The following is a 22,913-nucleotide window of genomic DNA, read 5'->3' on the forward strand; positions in this document are numbered from 1 at the left end:
ACGTGCCCCACACTGACTGTAGTGTACTACATTATATTACATTACCTTACATTACATTACATTACATTACATGTAGTGGGTTTTCTGCAGAAAATATGACGTTGTCTGTTTGGTATATCCAACAAAACTGCAACCATCACTTGGATTCGTTACATTTTTCTGTCCACGGAGCTCGAGAGCCAATAGAATACAAGGGGCTGTTTTGAGTGATTGGATTTTAACCAATAGTATTACTGTTACCAACTGAGCGACAAACCTCTAACATGCTGTGGGGGAAGGGATCGATGCTATTGACTGGTCGGGAGCGCCATCTTGAAAAGTGTCCTCCATTGCCAACTATTTCATGTTGGTCACATCCCTCAATTTTAAATGTTTTTTTCTCCGGCACGTTTTATATGTATTTATCTTTGGGACTGATTATTGATTTGACTTCATTGGAAAGATATTCATGCGGAGGGTCACCGAGCACAACATTGTTGGTAGGTACACTAGCCGGTCCGTGAAATGAATCATGATTGGTGCTACATGAACGACTTGTCAGCAGTGATTCTACAGTCTAGCCGGCAAACGCAAGATGTGCATGTACGCTACTTATATTTTAATAATTGAACGATATTGATAGATTGAGATGATGTGGTAAACTTGGTTGATATGGCTGGTTCAGCTGATAGTCAAGTAACATTGTTTATGATAAACGTCGCTGTTACTAGTTTGACAGTTGTGTTTTGGAGCAATACGTGCTTGTTGCAATGCGAAATGACATTTTACTAGAGCATTCACTGCTAATAAAGCCAACATGGGCTGGTTTCCGTATCTGAAGGACCAGTACCAAAAGACAACAAACCTAGCAAGGTTCTGTTGGATTTGTTGTGTTTTGCTTCTGGTTGTATTAGTACAGAAAGCAGCCTATTTTGGATTTCCTAGGAGGGTTAACAAGAAGCCGAGCCGATTACAGAGTACAATGGTAATTTTTGAGAGTGGTCCGATTGAATCGGACCCTCCTGACAGCTCGCTGCTAATTGGCCAACCTTTGAACTGAAGCTGCTCGTCGCATCTTGCATTTGCTTGGTCTTTTTCTGCCGTAGAAATAACGGGAACAAGGATGTTGTGTTTATCATATCAGCGGGAGTTTTAAAAACCTTTTTGTTTTATGTAATTGTGCCCGGTTAGTAGACTGCTGAAGGTCGTGTTTTTGTCACGAGTAGAAGCATAACCTTCATTTTTTTGCCTGACTGGATCGTTCAACCACACACCACAAATAAGAACAGCATACATACATACTAGGGGTGTAACAGTACACACAGGTCACGGTTCGGTACGTACCTCGGTACGGGGCTCACGGTTTGGCACAGGTTCGCGACAACAGGGAAAACAAATTGGCTTTAAAAATTTTTTTAAATCACAGCATTTAAAAGTTAAAGTTTATTCTACTGTCTTAAACTAAAAAGCAAGTTCAAAATAGAAGAAAATGTCATCCATCCATCCATCCATTATCTACCGCTTTATCCAGGGTCAAGTCACGAAATGCGAACAAATATTCAAACGCTGGGCGACGAAACGGCCTCTTTTGCCTTGACATGTCCACTTTTCACGTCCTGTTCGTACCGTCCGGCCAGATTTGATAAATTCATGAAAATGTTCGGTTTTCATGATTTTTCACAGGACCAATTTGAAGAGAATCCCTCCAGCTGGGGGCAGCCACCTGCCTGCATTGAAGTGGCTCCTACTAGTAGGGGGAGAAGGAGTAGTTCTAAAAGACGTTATGCTGTTGTATTTTGTTACCGACATCCCCAAGTGGCCGCTATCCTTTTTCGATATGACCGGCCATAGACTTCATAATGTATTGACGGGACACGGGGCGTGGGGCCGTTAAATAGGGGGCCTGCATTGTTGGCGAGGCCTTCTGATCGAATGGAATCACAGACAAAGAGCTTTGCTCGTTGAAAATTCGTGTGAATAAATGCTTAAATCCTCGAATTCTTTCTAGATATGGATGTAAAACAGTCTCGATTCTTGGTTAAAAGCAAAAAAATAAAAATAAAAACGTGCAGTTAGCATTTATTTTAGTTAAATATCTCGAAGTACAATGGTATGCTAGTCTGTTAGTGAATGTATTTAGCGGCTGCCTCATGTAAACAGAGCTTTTCCGGTGAAAATTCTTGTGTATCAATGCTTAAATCCCCGAATTCTTTATAGATATGGACCTAAAACGGTCTCGATTCTTGGTTAAAAGCAAAAAAAACCAAAAACGTGCAGTTAGCATTTATTTTACATAAATATTGTGAACTATGATGCCAATCGGCTAGTTTCTCCCAGTGATTTTTTTTTCACGTTTCAAAATGCATGCATCGCACAAAAAATATAGTAATTACCTTGAATCCTCGAACAAATTACTCCTGAGACCAGAGGTTGCGCTAGACTTTTTCGTTGTCTGTCATTTTGACTGACAGGGTCATAAAAATCCGGTCATAATCTATTTTTACCCGTCACTTAAATTTTAAAAATGATGATAATGACATTGTGGTGACCCTTTGTTTGGCATAATTCACCTTCCGTACTTGTGTGTCCATTTGGCTGAGCGCGTTACCGGCTACGACAGTCACGTGACAGAGACACTTAAGAGCCGCGTGGGTCCCCTCACTATCCACTCGCTCTCGCTATATGATTGGCCGAAGAGTCGAAATGCTCTCCCGTGAAATGCCTGTTTAAAAATGTTCCCGTTGTTACTTCTTGCGTTCGCTTATAAGTGCCCATTTAAAAAGGAAAAGCCATGGATGATACTACACACAGAGCGTATTATTAACAAATGTTAAAGTTGTATAATCATATAGCGAGAATAAGGAACGTCACTGACAAGCGCAGGCCCCCGCGAGTGGATAGTGAGGGGAATAGGATAGTGCGCCTACAGCTAACAAGACTCTTAACATTGCATACCGCTTCAACATATTCAATAGTATTTAGTTTTCATTCATTTTAAATTAATATTCTATCCGAACAAGCTTAACAGAGAATCCACACCGTGCCATCACACATCAAGCAGATGAATATGTAACTTTTTCTCCGCAGTGACAAAAACAGCTGACTGTGGCCCCAGTAAGTAGGTAGCCTACCATATGTAGCATATGGAACAATGAAATTAACAGTTCACCTGCTGTGGCCTGAACGTAGTCTCACACTTTCCTCCTGGTGCGCATGGACTTGAATTGCGTGCCCGCTTGTGCAGTCCCTGTTTTTTCACCTCTTTTATCAACACCATCGTCGTTTTGGGGCTTTTTGAAGAAACTTCGGACACTCAGTTGCCTTGACATTTTTCCGAGTAAGGCCAACGACGTCATGCATCAAGAGAGACAATAGCTAATTAATATGCTCATTCGCCACCCTGTGGTCTGGGGTGTGAATTGCAACCGGTCAAAATGACGGATGGACTTCAGTTTTTTCCGTCACCGTTTTAAAAAATCGGTCAACGACGGAAAATATTCGGTTAACGCGACCCCTGCCTGAGACAATCCTTCCTGTTTGTATGCAGTATAGCTTTCTTACTTTTTCAACAGAAATCCGGCGTTAGATCGCTGGTGGCCCCCTACTTGAAGGCGAGGCGCATGACCGATATGACCCGTCAATACATCATGAAGTCAATGGGCCGGCATTACAAATATAGCGCAGAGGAAGAAATTGGGCTAAAAAAAAAAAGATATACGTCAAATTTCCAAATTTTGGCGCCGATAGTCGGCCTGACCGATCGGTGTATTTCTAATTTCAGGTAATTTCGTGTTGATTTGAGGTTACTTCCCGTTTATTTTTAGGGCATTTATGGATCTTTCTTTGAAATTTCTTTGGAATTTTGGTTACTGACCAGGAAGCTAACAGGGAATATCCAAAAATGAATAGGAAATTAACTGTGAAGTCACTTATAAATGTCCTAAAATTAACAGGAAGTGACCTGTAAATGCCCCCAAAACCGGGATGACTGGCTATAAATGCTTTGATTTAGGTACCTTATTTTTATTTTATTTTTTTAAACACCGACTTTTAATACGATATATCGATAATTGACGGAAGCATGTTTATAACCCTGGATCCAAAGTACCACGATATATTGCCTCTTTGATATATTGTCACACCCCTACTGTTAACAGTACTCCTTATGGCACAGCAGTTACATTTTAGTTCTGTTAAACCAAATGATACTGTCTCCCAAAATTAAGGTGTTTTCCTGTGGTTTAAAATGGTTGAGTGGTCTTTCAGCCTGTCGTTACAATACTTGTTTCACAGTGGATATCGATATGCTTATCAGCTTCAGCCAGAATCATTGCATAGTCTGGTATGAGATGCAGAGGAAAAAAATGCTGAATTATCTTATTCTCTCAGTAAACGTCTGGTTTCCACTGTTTGTCATGTCCAAGCTCATAAAAAGTTGGCCCCACTTCAAACGCAAATTTATAGAAAAAATTTGTTATTCGTTTGTGCAAGGTTTGTGCTCGTTTGTACTGAAAAATGTTTGCTGTTGAGATATTAGCAAGTCTATTATAGATCAATCCGAGGTAGACCAGCATCCCATTCTGATTAAAACTGGCTAAAAAAGATGCCAATCGTTTGTGCTGTAAAACTTTTTGTTTCTGCTTCTATCGTTTTTCAGATATTAAAATATTAGTTTCGAGGGATTGCGTTACTCGCAGCCCTCCAGCGGCTGATAGAGCGTACCAACTCCCTCAATTACAGAGGGGTGTCCCAACAACTAGTTTGAACATAGCACAAACGAATGGCACCCCTTCAGGACCATTTTGCAGTAAATGGGGGTCTGCGAGTCACCATTCGTTGGCGCTACGTTTGCGCTGGTTGTTGGGACACCCCTCTGTTAATGAGAGAGTTGGCACGCTCAGTCAGGCGCGAGACACGAAAAAGCTGCGAGTGACGTCATCAGTCGAAATTAATATATCTATGAAACGATTGCAGCACAAACGAAATTCCTGAAAGTCACGTCAACACTCGAGATGAAAATATCTTAAACCCCATTTAATGCAAAATGGACCCGAAGGGGTGCCATTAATTTGTGCTACATTTAAGCTAGTTGTCTGTTCTTGAGAGAGTTGATATGCTCCAACAGTCAAATGATTTTTTTTTCCCAGTATCAGATCGGGACTCTGTATCAGCAGATTCTCAAAATCAGGTGACTCAGACTCGGGTGCAAAAATATGCGATCGGGACATCACTAATTTTTAGTGTCAATTTAAAAAACTTTCCTACGTAGTCCATGCATGCTCCGCTAAATGCCCTGACGAGTACACAGAGCCCTGACATCTTACCTGAGACTGCCCCAAAAATCCCTTTTCTTCCCTTTAAAAGAGATTGTTTTAGCGAACACGTCCCTGCAGCAGCAGCGCCCTTTCATCTAGCCTCTGCTTTGTCTCAGCTTGGCAAAAACCCTTTTCGAACCCACTTAAGACTTGCTACAAGACTTGCTACTAACGGTAAACAATTACGTTTGCGTTTTTTACGTTTCTGGTGCTGATTTGATTGGCCAAACGCTCGTTGGTTTATGTTAGTGATTGTACAATCATGCGCAGCATGCATGAACTGCAGTTACGCTTTAGGCTGGAGGCGGCAGTCACAGGTAAAAAAAACTCAACCTCCACTTCTCAGTAGCACCTTTAAAGATGCCACATGTTTGAACCGGCCGGCGTAATTGTAGGACTTCCGACTGCAAGCTTGTGTGTGGTAGATGATAATGGATGGATGGATTAATCTATCAATTGGTTCGTTCGAATAATCGAGTAATCGGATTACCAGCATTTAATTGTTGCAGAATAAATTTTAGTAGATGTGTAACAAAGGCTTGTGAAGATTGAACTTTCAAAACATCATTAAATGCGAATACAAAATAAAATTCCAGAGTGTTTTTTTCAACCTATGCAGAATTACATTTTCATTTCACAAGAGCAATAAATACATTTCAAAATAGACCTGTGCTTAGCCTCAAACGGTATACAAAAAAAAAAAAAAAAAATCAAAGTATTTAAGTAGTTATCAGTAGTAAGAGGATCTCATATGTAGTTAGAGGATTGAAGTACAACAAAAGAACAATTGGCTAACTTGCATAGCAAAAGTCCGCTAGCTTAAATGCTATAAAATGCTAACATTGTTTTATTAAATGCAAACACTTTCAAAACAAACATTACAATGCCACTCCAATTAAACGAATCCCCTAAGCAGCAAAATTTTTTTCGAAGCTTTTTTCTAATCAAATTACACAAGTTAATCGATTAATCGTTGCACCACTACTGTATATGTATAATAGTCATGTGATCATTGTTGCCTCACTTTATTGGTGAAACTGGGAGAGCCACCGTCGACATCACTGCCAAAGATAAAGTAAATTCTAATATGTTGAATAAAGAGGAGAAATGTAAGTAACGCAAGGGTAGCCCAAAGTAGCAGAGTAAGAGTAGCGTTTCTTCTTCACAAATCTACTCAAGTAGAAGTATGGGGTGGTAAAACTACTCTTAGAGGTAGATTTTTCTCCAAAAGTTACTCAAGTAATTGTAACAGGGTAAATGTAACGCGTTACTACACACTTCTACCTACAGTAGACTAAGAATGTACATTGCAACCGAACAAAAAATAATGAGGAAAATCATCCTTAGGTGCTGTGTGGATGCTGCCAGATTTGAGAGCGAGCGAGTGGGAGAAGTTTGGAAGGGCTTTTCTCAGCATTGGGTCACTCACATAATGCAAATAATTCTGAGAAGCTCCACTGATGGGAAACATTTTACATTTTACATCAATATCGTTTATGTCTGATAAACCGAAGACCCAGATTGTCTTTTCCTATTTCTCTTTACAGGTGGTGTATGCTGTATGTGCACGGCTGTTGTGACATTCATTTCCATTGCGCTGATTAACCTGCAAGTGCCGACAGACTTGGAATGGGCCACAAATATCACACACCACAACAACCTGTCTTTTAACCTGAGTTCTGACTTGTGGACTTCCCACAAATAGGTATGGAATGCGATTAGTTCGTCCCTAATTTGTTATGGAAAGTTGTGCCGTATGATACGAAGGACTGGGAGTGCCAGTTACAGTAAATTAATGCACAGTTGGATAAATACTATCGATGCAACAATACTCAGTTTTGTATTGAACCATTTGATACGCCCTCTTTGATTCAATACGCAAAAACATTCGATCCAAAACTCCCAAAATATATTTTCTGAATTTATTTTTGTCGTCTCTCTCGCTTAAATGTCCGGCCCAGCTTTGCCTTCAATAAATAAATTCTGCCGTTAGCAGCTCCCCTCCTCCACTCCTGCGCCAAACTGCATGAATGAATGGTGGGAGCTGTGGCGCACGCGGATCCTTACTCATAAGGAAAGACAGAAACTTATAGAGGCGGCTTACCGGCTTCAATATCATATAGAACCGTTGTTTGGCAGCATTTTGGGTGATCTGATATGCTATCCCCACTCGTATATATTAAACAAAGACTGTCTTTTCGGATACGTACAACAAAGACCGTCAATACATTGTTGCTGACTTGGCTGCTACGAATAACCTCGTTTTGACAACAGACAGGTTAAGACCGTGGGTCACAGAGACCTAACTCACGGTTACATGATGAACAATCAGTGGCAAATTAATAGCGCTGTACTTCAAACTCGTCGATTGTCAAATGCTGGTGTTGTGCAGTAATGAGCAGATGTGACTTCTGTGGCGTTTGTTAACTTTTTTTTAATGCCCAACCACACTCGCGCACACAAACTAGATATCGTCAAATAGCAACCTAGATGGGCTATGTTAGAGCCCTCCAAGTCCCATGCCATTGGCTGCGTGAGCCCAGAGTGATCATGGGACGCGTAGTCCATATACGATATCGATGAATTAAAAACCGCCATGACTGAATGGAAGTTAAGCAGGCCATTCCAGTGACTATAGATCAGGGGTCCCCAAACTTTTTCCTGTGAGGGCCACATAACCCTTCTCTTCTCTGATGAGGGGCCGGGGTCAGTTTGTAACAGAAAAAGTGTGACGATTGCAGGAGTGCCTAAATGTAAAAATGTATTGTTTTTCAGAAAGCCACAATCAAATAACCCTTTCTGGATTCTTCATGGAACCAAAGTAAATAAAATAAAAATGATATAATATAGTATAATATAATATAATATAATTAGGGCTGTCAAACGATTAAAAATTTTAAGCGAGTTAATCACAGCTTAAAAATTAATCGTAATTAATCGCAATTCAAACATCTCTAAAATATGCCTTATTTTTCTGTAAATTATTGTTGGAATGGAAAGATAAGACAAGACAGATATATACATTCAACATACTGTACATAAGTACTGTATTTGTTTATTATAACAATAAATCAACAAGATGGCATTAACATTAATATTCTGTCAAAGCAATCCCTGGGTAGAAAGACTTGTAGTTCTTAAAAGATAGATTTTAGTACAAATTATAGAAATTTTATGTTAAAACCCTTCTTAATGTTTTCGTTTTAATAAAATTGGTAAAATTTTCAATCAAAAAAATTAACTAGTAGCTCACCATTGTTGATGTCAAGAATTACACAATGCTCATGGTGCATAAAATCAGTCGCACCCAAGCGCCAGCAGAGGGAGACAAAAAACACAAGTAACAAGTGGACATGACACTGCTGTCATTTTAATCTGTTTGAACGGGGCATATGCGTTAATTGCGTCAAATATTTTAACGTGATTAATGAAAAAAATTAATTACCGCCCGTTAACACGATAACTTTGACAGCCCTTAATATAATATAATATAATATAATATAATATAATATAATATAATATAATATAATATAATCAGGGGTGCACATATTTTTTTTGCCCAGGTTCTCAGAGGAGGACCTGGAGATGTGACATGGTCCTCATTGAGCTTGAGAGCCGACCCACCTGATGCGATAAATTTATGACAAGCTTTACTTAGAGCCAATTAACTTTGATTAATTATATTAACAGTTAATGCTCGATTAACATCAACTGGCACAACAAAATTGCCATTACTTTGAAGTGAAATGTAAAGAAATAAACATAAAAGCACCAATTCAAAATAAAGGGCATTATGCGGCTCCCACATTAACTCCAAGCCTTTTTAACAGTGGGATGTCCTCCTCATAAGACCTCATTGAACGTGCATGTTTAGCTTTGTAAAATGCGAGCAAAAACACGTTTGTCAGTGCATATCGCTGTTCATTACCTTTATTCCGCCCTATTCCGCCACATGTCCATAGGGCGAGTGGGGTCCTGTTTGACATCGATAGTTTGCTTAATTGCCACATGCTCTGTTTTTTTCGTGCTTTTCAAAATTTGGATGGCTGAAATTCTTTGACCCTACATAAATCTAATCGGCGACATTGGGATTCTCACGGCACATTTCCGTGCGAGCATCATTCGCTTCTAGCCATGGTACCTCCTGTAGCCACTTTTCAGCAAAAGTCCTTTTTTTCGGTAGCTCCGGTGACGTCTCTGTCATCTGTCTGTCTTTTGACGGGGGTGGGGGAACACGGAAGTAATTACTCAGTGTGGCCTGCCTCATCGACATTTTGAGAAGTTATTTTCTCGTGTCCGCCGCAAATAGAGTGGTCAGCCATCGGTACGCAAAAGCGTATGGAAGCCGTTGAGGGCCAGCGCGTTTGTCTACGTCCAGTACGCATGTGCGGACCACTTATGTGCACCTCTGAATATAATATAATATAATATAATATAATATAATATAATATAATATAATATAATATAATATAATATAATATAATATAATATATCATGTAATATAATATAATATAATAATACTGTATTAATTAAATAGATAATAACCAAATAACCATTGCTCAGTTCTTCACAGAAAAAAGCCAGGACATAAATAACTCTATTGGGGGGGGGGGGGGGGGGGGGGGGAATTTTTTTTTTTTTTTTTTTTTTTTTTTTTTTTTTTTAACAATTTTTTTTTTGTTTTTTTGTTCAGGGGGCCGGACCAAATGTGGCTGCGGGCCGGATACGGCCCGCGGGCCGTAGTTTGGGGACCCCTGCTATAGATAATGCTGCAAATATTGTTAATTCAGTACGTAACACAGATGGACTCGGACCACTAATAGGATGTTTTGCTCATGTGGTAAACATACCTGCTAAGAGAGTAATAGCAATCAACAGTGTGCCCCGCCTCACTTTACAAACAGTAAAGATTGTTCTCAGCACTTTTATACAAAATTTCTTCAGATCAGTGAGAAGTAAGCACATAAATACGCATGTTTATATGACGGCATTGTCATTTTTGCTTGTTAGCAAAATAAAAAAAACATAATAAAAAAAAAAAAAAAATCTGGGACTCGTCCATTTTATGTTTTTTTAATGACTGGTCAAGCCCGCCTCCTGCCTAAAAGCCGAGTTCAAGCTAGTTGCTAACAGTAATGCACAGCCCTGTCAACCCCGTCCTCCCTGCCTCTCTCACTCTTTTCTGACATAATTGCGGCATGAATTCCAATTTGGGAGACTTGAGAGTTCAGACCGCAGCCATATTCTGGAAAAATGTGGCCCAGATCAGATTGCCACCACATACTAAAGTGACCTTGATCGGATTTGAAATTGTCCACTTCTATGTGACCAATCGGCAAAGTTAATGCCTCACTAGTGTCGGAAAAAAATTGTGATTTGTGCATTAGAACCTGCGGTATGAACCTAGCCTATGTCTGAACATGTTTAATTTATCTAAGTCATAGACTTCATAATGTATTGACAGGGCGCGGGGCCGATTCATAGGGGGCCTATCTCCGTCAAATCTGACCGAGGGGAAACACAGACAAAGAGCTTTTTCTGTTGAAAATTGTTGTGAATAAATGATTAAATTCCTGAATTCTTTATAGATATGGACATAAAACAGTCTCGGTTCTTGTTAAAAGCAAAAAAGAAAGTACAGTTAGCATTTATTTTACATAAATATTACAAACTATGCTTCTAGTCATTAAGCAAATTAGCGGCCGCCATATCACAGATAAAGAGCTTTTTCCGTTAAATTCTTCTAAATAAATGCTTAAATCCCTGAATTCTTTATAGATATGGACGTTAAACAGTCTCGATTCTTGGTTAAAAGCAAAAAAAACTATGCAGTTAGCATTTAATTTATCTAAATATTGCGAACTATGCTTCTAGTCAGTAAGCAAATTAGAGGCCGCCATATCACAGACAAAGAGCTTTTTCCATTAAATTCTTGTGAACAAATGCTTAAATGAATGAATTCTTTATAGATATGGAAGTAAAACCGTCTCGATTCTTGGTTAAAAGCAAAAAAATCATGCAGTTAGCATTAGAGCTGTCCCGACTAGTCGACATAGTCGACGTCATCAATGACGTAAATCCGTCGACGAGCACAACATCCCGTCGACGGTTAATGAAGGGTTGAAAAAATATATGCGTGGAAAGTTAGAATGTCGGATGCTCTGTTTGCAAGCGGGGAAAGCAGCACAAAGCCAAAAAAAGCGCACCAAAGTGTCCAAAACATTGACTTATTTCAAAGAAACTAAGGAGAGTACACTCTTCTGTCCTGTCTCTTCAGTGCCAAGCTTGGCTGCACGTCGGCCGTGAATAAACACCTCAAGCGCCTTCACGCAGTTTGTAATTGTTTTTTTGTTGTTTTTCATTTTTTGTACACCAGAGGGTGCTGTCGCTTAACTAAATAATAATGTTTCATTGACAATGGGCCTATAAATGCTATTAGTATTGTTCTTAATGCTAATTGAAAGGTTTATTTCATCTTATGGTTTATTTTATGGTATAGAAAATTATATAAGGTTAAAAGGTCATAAATATATACAGTATATACAGTGATTGCACTCAAGGGAGAGATTGTCAATGATAAGGTAATAAGGTAAAGGCAATTCATATAGGCAATTCATTGATATATAAATAAGGTTTAAAAGGAAAAAGGTGAAAAGTTTTTGTTAATTTCTAATTGTGTTGCTTTATTTGTGTGCACCGTAGCTCTTACGGTGTGTTTACATCAAGGATGGAATAAAAATTGTAAACCATCAGTTTAAGAGACCATCTTTTCAATCGGGATGCTACACTAGTTAATTCTATCAGTATTTGAACTCATTGTTTATTTGTGATTTATTATTGTTATTTACGTGTTTATTTGTACTTTAATAAATGATTTGAGTGTTCCAGTATGTTTTTTGTGAATTGATAAGCGTCAACAAAAATTTCATTGCTAAATTAGTAAAAAAAAAAAAAAAAAAAAAAATTAATTATTAGATTAGTCGACTAATCGTAAAAATAGTCGGCTGACTAATCGGGAGAAAATTAATCGTTTGGGACAGCCCTAGTTAGCATTTATTTTACGTAAATATTGCAAACTATGATGCTAGTCAGTAAGCAAGTTAGCGGCCGCCATATGTAAACAAAGAGCTTTTTCCATTAGATTCTTTAGAATAAATGCTTAAATCCCTGAATTCTTTATAGATACGGATGTAAAAAGGTCTCGATTCTTGTTTAAAAGCGAAACAAACGTGCAGTTATCATTTATTTTACGTAAATATTGCAAACTATGATGCTAGTCGGTAAGCAAGTTAGCGGCCACCATATTTAAACAAAGAGCTTTTTCAGTTGAATTCTTGTGAATAAATGCTTAAATCCCTGAAATCTTATATAGATATGGACGTAAAACAGTCTCGATTCTTGGTTAAAAGCAAAGAAAAATGTGCAGTTAGCAGATAATTTATGAAAATATTACGTAAGTATAATGCCAATGCTGTATCTGCTAATTTCTCCCATTGACTTTTCAAACATTTCAAAACGTATGCATGGTACGAAAAAAATACAATAATTACCTTGAATCCTTGAACAAATCACTCCTGAGAAAATCCTTCCTGTTTGTATGCAGTACAGCAGCGGTCTCAAACCGACTCCACAAAGGGCCGCAGTGGGTCCTGGTTTTTGTTCCAACAGATCCAGCACAAACAGTTCAACCAATGAGGTTTCTACTAACATAAGCAGCACCTGATTGCAATCAACTGATTACACTTGTAAGAAACCAGATTGGTGAAAAGGTATTTGTCTCGTTTGGTTGGAATGAAATCCAGTACCCCCTGCGGCCCTTTGAGGACCGGTTTGAGACCACTGCAGTACAGCTTTCGTACTTTTTCAACCTAAATCCGGTGTTAGATCGCTGCATGTGACTGACTGCTAATAAATGAAGCGGAGTGTGGGACGGCCCCCTTCGGGAAGGCTTGACGCAGTGAATGGGGAATGTGTCATGTCAATTCATTATGAAGTCTATGTCCAAGTACTGCATATCAGATCCTCTAGCTGGGACGTATTACCAATTTGTGGGCTTCAGTCAGCAACTTTTCTCACCCTCGCGACTATTTTCACTGCAAATTGTTTTATTTTGTTTTGGTGACTGTGGACATTTAAAGTTTTCAAAAGCAGTGAAATGACTGGCTTTATAGCTGGAAACATTTAACATGCAAATTGCCAAATAATCAATGACTTTGAACTGATTCTTCCATATAAATAGCGGAAAACACTCAGATGACTTGAAGTTCCGCTCTGAGACCCCCAATTTGGCCAAATTTCTAAATTGTCCTGTATGCATGTGTGATACAGCATTGGAAAGCTTAAAATCTCAATTTTCTGGGGGAATAATTTTTTTGAACAGGACAGCATTTAAAAAAAAAAGAAAAATTAACAGCAAAACCCTAACTGGAGGTGAGAGCATGCGAGAGCAGAATTACAGACGCCATGACTTTAACGAAATATTATCGCGTACTTACCTTGTTTCAATCCCAAAACTCCATTCTAGCATGTATCACTGAGTGCCAAGACACAGCTGAGAATGGCCACAGCTGGATTTTTGGGGGGATTTTATAGGTGAAACCTGGTAATATAACAACGGTTGCGATGCAGAAATCGCAGACATCAAGGAGTGGTCGAGATTTTCTTTTTCATATATTTACCCTTTTAAATGTTTTTTTTTCTTTTTTTTCCAATTTTTCTTTGTTTGGATCGATTATTTATGTAACGTATTGGAGAAAATGCGACAGTAACAAAAAAAAAATACAATTAAGTGATTGTTATGAGGTAGATATCCGTGACTTTTTTTACAGACGCCATTTTTTCATTGTGACGTAATTTGTTTAAATGTTTAAAATATGCGAGGGAATAATTTTTTAAGTTTTTTTTTTTTTTAAACGAAATATTAGACATCAATTAATGATCCTAAGCTAAAAATGACGGACAATTTGAATGATAAATATAATTAATAACCTTCGTTTTATGGCTGGGTTGAAACAAAAGCGGTTGCGCGACGTCTGTGAACGGGGGTTTCCAGGGTAAAATGGACAATTTAAAGATATTTTGGGGGCATAATGCGCCATGAATCTGCTATGGCAGCATATAGACATATTGTTCTATCAAACACAATAAATGGTTTGGCTTAAAATACAGCAATTTCTTTTAAAGAAGGGTGCAAAAGCAGAAACTGTTTTTTTCAGTCTTGTCAGTGTTTTCCGCCTTATGCTTTTCAAATATGTACCCGTAATGATATTTGACATTAAATGAAGTATTGTTGAACTCTATTAGAGGTATCCATGGAATGATTTGTGCATTTTGAATGTTTGAATCCGATTGTTACAATTTGACAGAATAGTGTACATTATCCTAACCCTGAATTTCTCTTACTTAGGACAACTATGTTTTGGAAATTTGACCTCCATGCCACATCACACATTGACACTCTGCTGGAGAGGGACGATGTAAGACTAACTGACATAATGGATGAAGAGGATGTTCTGCAAGAGTGCAAAGCCCAGAACCACAAATTGATTGACTTCCTTTTGAGACCTGAATGCATGGAGGACCTCGTTACCTTCATTACGCAAGAACCAAGTACTGATGTGGAGGATAATGTTAAATACAAGTAAGATTATATTGTGGAAACTACAGATCGATTGATGTATTAATTCTTTTAGGGACGATTCCCATTCGAGGCATTGCATGGAAATGTAGCCGTAACGTAATCGTTTCTTAAATAGATTTTCAGAATGTTTACTTTTTTATTTTTTTTGTCCATGCCTAGCAGGTAAGAGTCACTGTATTTGTATTCGTCCTGTACCGTCACTGTACGGGCATCACGGTTCGGTGCACGCATTCAGTCGAGGAATACATTTGAGTAAAAAAAAATATTGATAATAAAATCCTTGTCGATGTTAGTTCTCCTCAACTTTAGGGGGCGGTAGAGGTAATGCGACGAAACCAACAACTGAAATTACAGGAAAAAGCAACTTGCTACTAGGAAAGTTATGGCGAATGTGCAGAGTGGGAACTGACAGAAGCGCAGAGCTGCCTGTGTTAGTGAAACATTTCTACTTGGGCTTTCTCGTTTTTAGGTATTGCCAGCTCGTTTTAACGTATTGACAACTTGTTTCAACCTATAGACCCCACTCACCAACGTCACACAATGACGTGTCGCTGTATTGTGCCGCCATATTGTCCGTCATTGTGTGTCCGTATTCTCAATGGTCTCAATTTATCGTGCAATTTATAGTGCAATTCATGGAAGCCCCGGTGCTTTCAGATGCTGTAAACTCATTGGATGTGTTGCATAAAAGGCGTTATTTGGAAAAGCTTCGGTCGATCCATTCGCCAGATCCATATTTGATGCCTAAATCGATATTTTTCGACCCGCTGTCTTCACCGTCTCTGCCTGACATCTGCTACCCTGATGTCTACAACTATCTTGTCCACAGAAACTCAGCCTATTCTCCCGAAACTTTGAAAAACTTTAAGAGCAGCACTCTAAGCAACATTACCCCGTGTGACCCTTTACTTCCAATTCTCTAAAATGGCGACAATCAATAAAAAAAAAGTTGACTGCGATGGCCGACGCTTCAAGGATAGGTGGATATTGGACTATTTGTTCAATAAAATACGCAACAACTGTGTCTGCCTCATTTGCAAAGAGACAGTCACTGTTTTCAAAGAGTTCGAATTGACGCGATATTACCAAACAAGACACACTGACATGTACGACAACATTACGGGGAAGATACGCAGCGAGAAATTATAGCAACTTGAAACTAGTTTAATTTCACAGCAGCAGTATTTTGCAAGAGCCCGAGTGTCGAAAGAGAACGCCACAAAGGCGAGATTGTTGAAATTATGAATTTAAAAAAATGATAATAAAGCAAATGTGACACACAGAAGGGCTTGCTAAAATTTGTTTAAATATATTGTTCTACGTAAATCAGCCTGGGTAGCCCCCCACATTTTTACCACATCAAATCTGGCCCTCTTTGCAAAAAGTTTGGACACCCCTGTTTAACTGATGATCTGTAGACGAGGCCAGCTTCTTTCACTTGTTACCAGCTAAATATTATTCAAAAAATAATGATGGTGGAAGAAATAAGCATCTTGAATTTGAAACTATGTTGTCGGCGATTAGCCTCGCAATGATCTTAATTGTGGTTGTCAGCCCAAAACCCTCTAAATATATATTAAATGCATCTTACCAGATATAAGATGACTACTATATAATCCGTGGTGATCGTTTGGTGCCCAGTTTTCTCGTCGAATTGCAGCAGTCCATCTCGCTCTCCTGTCCGGGTCTCTCGGAATACGGTAGAACTTCAAGTCTCTCCGTCTATCTTCTCTGTTACTGCAACCAACCACCACAAACACCTTCACCATTTTGATTAATAATGTTAACGAGCAGAAAAACACGCCATAATAGGAGGAATTTACGTAGCAGTAATGCGTAAACACGACGAGCTGACAGAGAATATGGCGCAGAGGCGTGGTTGTGACGTCATGTGAGTAGGGTCTATAGCTAACCTCGTTTCAACCTTTTGTTAACCTTGTTTTGACGTAAAGCCAACCACGTTTCAGCGTATTGGCGAACTCGTTTTACCAACTACTTAGTGCTGAGGTCTAAAAACATTACCTTTTCCCATCGTTCCTCAGGCTTTGGGAATTCCCAGTTATACTCAGCTACGGATGCGCCTCTCCGTCACGTTGTTATAAGCATGCTGCATTCAAGGAAGGTGGGAAGTCAGAGGTTTCCAACCTCCGACCAGGAAACATATCATTGGAACGCCACTCGAACTGGGAGATCCTAGTCACGAAGTGAGGGGGGAAAAAAAGCGAGTTTGCTAATACTTTGAAACGAGGTTGGCAGGCACTAGGTTAAAATGTGGTTGTCAATACATTAAAACAAGATGTTAATACCTTAAAACGAGCTTAGCAATACGTTAAAACAAGTTTAGCAATGGGTTTAAATGGGTTGCCAATAGGTTGACACAAGTTGTCAGTACGTTAAAACGAGCTGGCAAAAGCCCTGGTAGAAATGTTTCACTAACGCTGGCAGCTCTGCACTTCCGTAGGAACTATTAAATGCAGTATTCCTAACACTTTTTAAAAAGTATTTCTTTTATTAGTATAACATGAGGTGCATGGACTGCTGCTGGGTGTAAAAAGTATACTTCTGGTGCTCTTCGGTGTGGGGATCAAAAAAGTAATGATTCAAAAAACCGAGGCACTCAGGAATTAGGAAGTAGAAAGCAGAGTCACTTTGTTTGTCTTGATGAAGGCCGCCACGGCAGAAACGTCGGCATTTTTAATCTGAACAAAGCCATGATTTAATAAAGGCTTTTTATTTTTCTACTTCCTGATTGCCTCGGTCTTTTGAATCATGTATTTATTTTATATTTTCAAATCAGGAAATGTTTATTTTGCTCTAGCCCTAGGCTGAATTAATTGAAACACTGAGTATTTATTTTGCACTATATCAAGAGAGGCTTTTTCTGTTTTAGAACGTTAACTGTGTGTAATCCAACACTGAAAATGGTAGTGTCTTATTTTCATTAAAAAAGTTACCAGCTGGCTACCTGACTCTGTTACCTTAGTCCATCCCTAAAAAAACGAGTTTGTGTTTTTTTTTAGCTGTGAATTAAAGAATGTTAGAACAAAAGCAGTTCGATTTATTTTGCACTTCAATAAGAGCTGCTTTTTCTTTCAGCCTATAGAAAAAACTAACCTATTGTACCGAACTGTGAACTCCGTACTAAAGTACAGCGGTATGAAAAAGTATCTGAACTTTTTGGAATTTTTCCACATTTCTGCATAAATCACCGTCAGATGTGATCTGATCTTTGTCAAAATCACACAGATGAAAATACAGTGTCTGCTTTGACTAAAAAACCCCAAACATATATAGGTTTTCATATTTTAATGAGGATAGCATGCAAACAATGACAGAAGGGGGAAAATAAGTAAGTGAACCCTCTTCTCAAGGAGACTTAAAAAGCAATTGAAACCAATTTTTACCAAACATTTTAAGTCGTGTGTGTGCCCAATCACTGATGAGTGGTGATAAGCGTCTGGTTGAAGATATTCCTGCCAAAGGGGGCCACAAATATTAAATGTGATGGTTCACTTGCTTATTTTCCCGTTTCTGTTATTGTTTGCATACTATCCTTATCTAAATATGAAAACTTTTAAATGTTTGGGTGGTTTTCATTAAAGCAGACAGTTTTTTCATCTGTGTGATTTTGACAAAGATCAAATCACATTTAATGGGGATTTTATGCTGAACTGTGAGAAATTCTAAAAGGTTCATATACTGTTTCAGACCACTGTTCGTACCGAACCATGACTTGTTTGTACTGTTACCTACTAGCAGGTGCTATTTGTGTGTGGTATTTGATCAAATTTAACATAAAAATGCTTTCTACCAATGCAGCATGCATTTAATTTACTGTTTTTGTCTAGAATCCTGGGTATTTTTTGAGTACATCAAAGGATTAGATGGTTAAAATACGTTATTATTGTTTTTTACTGTTGGGTGTATGTAATAATGCCTTGCATATATCTTCAAGCCATACCTCTAGACTGCTTTCAAGATATGCATTCCATATGCCTGTTTTTTCCCCATAGGTATCCCAACATATCATGTGAACTGCTTACATCAGACGTGAGCCAAATTAATGACAGATTAGTGGAAGATGAAAAACTGCTGATAAAACTGTATAGCTTTCTTCAGAATGAGCCACCTCTTAATCCACTTTTGGCCAGCTTCTTCTCTAAAGTTCTTTCTATTCTCATAGGACGTAAACCTGAACAGGTGAGCGTTTGGGGAAATTGATACGACCTGTGGTGTCGGACAAAGAATAATTTGATGCTTTTGTGTGTCTAGATAGTAGGGTTTCTTCGAAAGAGAGAGGACTTTGTAAACTTTATGATCAAACACATAGGGACTTCAGCCATCATGGACCTGCTACTCAGGATGCTCACATGTATTGAACCACCACTTTTACGACAGGATGTCCTTAATGTGAGTAGTAGGATTGTTTAATAGTTATTCATGATTTACCCTGTCTTTCCTTGAATGGCGTACCGCAAGCAACACATAACTTTTGCTCATTAATATTCATGACGTTAGCAATTGTTGCTAGGCGGGTCAACCTCCCGTTTGTCCCTAATAGTAAATGCATAGAAATAGTGTACGAACGAGATGTTTACTGAGCTAAACCTACCAATTCTGTCCGAAAGTGACGTCCCTGGTGCCAAATTAACTGGTAAAGATTTGGAAGAACAGACAAATGTTCAGTTAAAGAGATGGCTTGAGTGTCGAGGGGTGAAAAAGACGGGAAAAAGAACTGACCTGATCCAGAGTTAGCTTTTTTATCGACACCTTTTTCTTGTGTGCATTGCCTTTCGCCACTGACAAAGACATTCTCCTGTTTCAACAATCTATCCTTTACCACCATATGCCCTGTTTTTCTCATATATTATATCCCCTGGTTGTCTTACGTCTCTGACAGTTCTTTGGGGCAATATACATTGCTATTTTTGTGTAGCGATTGCAAATGCTACTCAGTGACAGCCAGCGAACACTTTGAATATTTTTTAATAAATAACAAATCTTAATTCTCTAATTTATTTACACTTCCCCCTTACCTAAGTTGTTTTTTTACAACAGGAAAGGTAACAACAGTGGCAGTCAGATACCATTTAAATTTTTTCCTGGTCATTCATTGTCAGACAGAAGCAGCACGGCAAAACGCCACGCTAAAAAATAAGTAAAAATATCAAAATGTCTTACCTCTTCATCCTCTGTAGGACCATGGCCCCTCTACAAAATGTTTACTGCTTATGAAATGTGAATGGCTTCACATTGCTGGCGTTAAACTGGTCTTTTTGACGTCCACGCAAGTTGATCCATTCTTCACGTTTTTTCTTCCGAGTTTTTGGTTTCGGGAAACGTATGAAGAAAACATCCTTCATATGTCGTAATTTCTAGAGTCATTTCTACAAGTTCCATAGCAGCAGTGTTTAATCAGCATGATATTTTTTGAAAGATTACCGGAGAAAACAAGCAGAAATAACATGGATTGTATATGAGGGCGTGTCTACCCCTTCCGCGTTACGATGGCGACGTCACGGTCTAAAAATAACATTTGTGCGGTACGCTATTAAGCATGGGTTAAGTTTCTCCGTAGTAATGATGAAAAGCCATCAGCAGGGGGTGTTATGGGATAATCACGAGATTGATGCAGATCAGCGGGGGAGACAGTGGTAGGGTGCTACTATTCTCTCTGAAGAAGGGTTGCTCATTGCATCGATTGCATACTAGTCTGGGTAAATCACAAAAATTGCTACTGAACTTTGTAGGTGCCCCCTACAAAAAAAAAAAAAAAAAAAAAAAAAACGCAAAACACTGTGCCAAAAGCCAAAAAAATTGCAACCTCCCTGCAAAAAAAAGACAAAAATTGGGGAAAAATTGGCAAAACCTAGCAAGTACTTTGACGATGCTGACACTGTAGGATAATTTGAGTATTTTTGCCGAAAACTGACATGTCCCAGAGTTTGTTTTTGTGTGCAACTCATTCACTCGCAGCCATTTGTCACAAGACATCCCCTTCTTTCAAGCGCCACTGAATAACGTGGTTTATTGCTACATGAAAGCAGAACTTACAAAAAGATTAAAAGAAAGATTAGATTTCCATCTTTCATCGTAAAAAAAAAAAAAACATTTTCTTTTTTGTTCTTTATGAGCAGTTGAACATCATCACAACTTTGTTCATTGTTTTCTTTGAAATTTTGCAAAGACAATTGGTAGAGAAGTTCACTGATGGCCCATTGGTAATGTTAAGTTGACAGGAATTGAAATTAAAAGCGTTATTTGTTATTATAACCAATTCATTTAACAATACTTGAACATAGTCTTACAAAAAGGCAGTGTTGAAATAGTTTTAATGAACAAAAACATAATGCAATTCAGTGCAATGGCAAAGAGCTGTAACTGGTGTGATCACATATCAACTACAGTGCTGGCCAAAAGTATTGGCACCCCTTCTGTCAGATAATGCTGAATTTCTCCCAGACAAAGATTCCAATTGCAAATGCTTTGGTAGCAATATCTTCATTTATTTTGCTTGCAATGAAAAAAGACAAAAGAGAATAAAAAAAAAAAAAAAAAAACAAAAACAAAAAAAACATTAGCATTTTACACAAAACTCCAAAAAATGGGCTGGACAAAAATAATGAAAAATAATGTGATGCTTGTCTAATTTGTGTTATCAACAGCACCTGTTACTTACCTGTGGCACATAACCGGTGGTGGCAGTAACTAAATCACACTTGCAGCCAGTTAAAATGGATTAAAGTTGACTCAACCTCTATCTTGTGTCCTTGCATGTACCACATTGATCATGGAGACAATAAATAAGACCATAGAACTGTCTTAGGACTTGAGAAGCAAAACTGTGAGGAAGCATGGGCGATCTCAAGGCTACAAGTCCATCTTCAAAGACCTCAATGTTCCTGTGTCTACCGTGCGCAGTGTCATCAATAAGTGTAAAGCCCATGGCACTGTAGCTAACCTCCCTAGATGTGGACGGAAAAGAAAAATTGACCAGAGATCTCAACGAAAGATTGTGCGGATGGTGGATAAACAACCTTGACTAACATCCAAACAAGTTCAAGCTGTCCTGCAGTCTAAAGGTACAACAGTGTCAACCCGTACTACCCGCCAGCGTCTGAATGAAAAGGGACTCTATGGTAGGATATCCAGGAAGACCCCACTTCTGACCCAGAGACACAAATAAGCCAGGCTGAACTTTGCCAAAGCTTACCTGAGAAAGCCAAAAAGGTTTTGGAAGAATGTTCTCTAGTCAGATGAGACAAAAGTAGAGCTTTTTGGTAAAAAGGCATCAACGTAGCGTTTACAGGGAAAAAAAAACAAGGCCTTCAAAGAAAAGAACACGGTCCCCACAGCCAAACATGGCGGAGGTTCCCTGATGTTTTGGGGTGGCTTTGTTGCCTCTGGCACTGGACTGCTTGACCGTGTGCATGGCATTATGATGTCTGAATACTACCAACAACTTTTGCAGCATAATGTAGGGCCCAGTGTGAGAAAGCTGGGTCTCCCTCAGAGGTCATGGGTCTTCCAGCAGGACAATAACACAAAACACACTTCAAAAAGCACTAGAAAATGGTTTGAGAGAAAGCACCGGAGACTTCTAAAGAGGCCAGCAATGAGTCCAGACCTGAATCCCATAGAACACTTGTGGAGAGATCTGAAAATGGCAGTTTGGAGAAGCCACCCTTCAAATCTCAAAGACCTGTAGCAGTTGGCCAAAGAAGAATGGTCTAAAATTTTAGCAGAGCATTGTAAGAAACTCATTGATGGATACCGGAAGCGGTTGTTTGCATTTATTTTGTCTAAATGTTGTGCTACCAAGTATTAGGCTGAGGGTGCCAATACTTTTGTCCGGCCCATTTTTGGAGTTTTGTGTAAAATGATAATGATTATTCTTTTTTGTGTTTTTTGCAAGCAAAATAAATGAAGATATTACGACCAAAGACTTTGTAATTGCAATCATTTTCTGGGAGAAATTG

The 22,913-nt window shown here is 38.7% G+C and overlaps 1 protein-coding gene across 6 annotated transcripts in view; it reads left to right on the forward strand.

Moving 5' to 3' along the window:
* Positions 1-290: 290 nt before the first annotated feature.
* ppp6r3 (protein phosphatase 6, regulatory subunit 3) overlaps positions 291-22,913 on the forward strand; it is a 94,555-nt gene continuing 71,932 nt past the window's right edge. For all 6 annotated transcript variants that reach the window (XM_057835737.1, XM_057835733.1, XM_057835734.1 and 3 more), the window contains exons 1-5: positions 291-479; positions 6,842-6,999; positions 14,701-14,934; positions 18,948-19,134; positions 19,207-19,344. In XM_057835737.1, coding sequence (XP_057691720.1) covers positions 14,708-14,934; positions 18,948-19,134; positions 19,207-19,344 — 552 coding nt within the window. In that variant the 5' untranslated portion in view covers positions 291-479; positions 6,842-6,999; positions 14,701-14,707. The remainder of the gene's footprint in view (positions 480-6,841; positions 7,000-14,700; positions 14,935-18,947; positions 19,135-19,206; positions 19,345-22,913) is intronic.

The sequence above is a fragment of the Corythoichthys intestinalis genome, chromosome 5 (genome assembly GCF_030265065.1).
Source record: "Corythoichthys intestinalis isolate RoL2023-P3 chromosome 5, ASM3026506v1, whole genome shotgun sequence".
In the NCBI taxonomy this organism is placed as follows: domain Eukaryota; kingdom Metazoa; phylum Chordata; class Actinopteri; order Syngnathiformes; family Syngnathidae; genus Corythoichthys; species Corythoichthys intestinalis.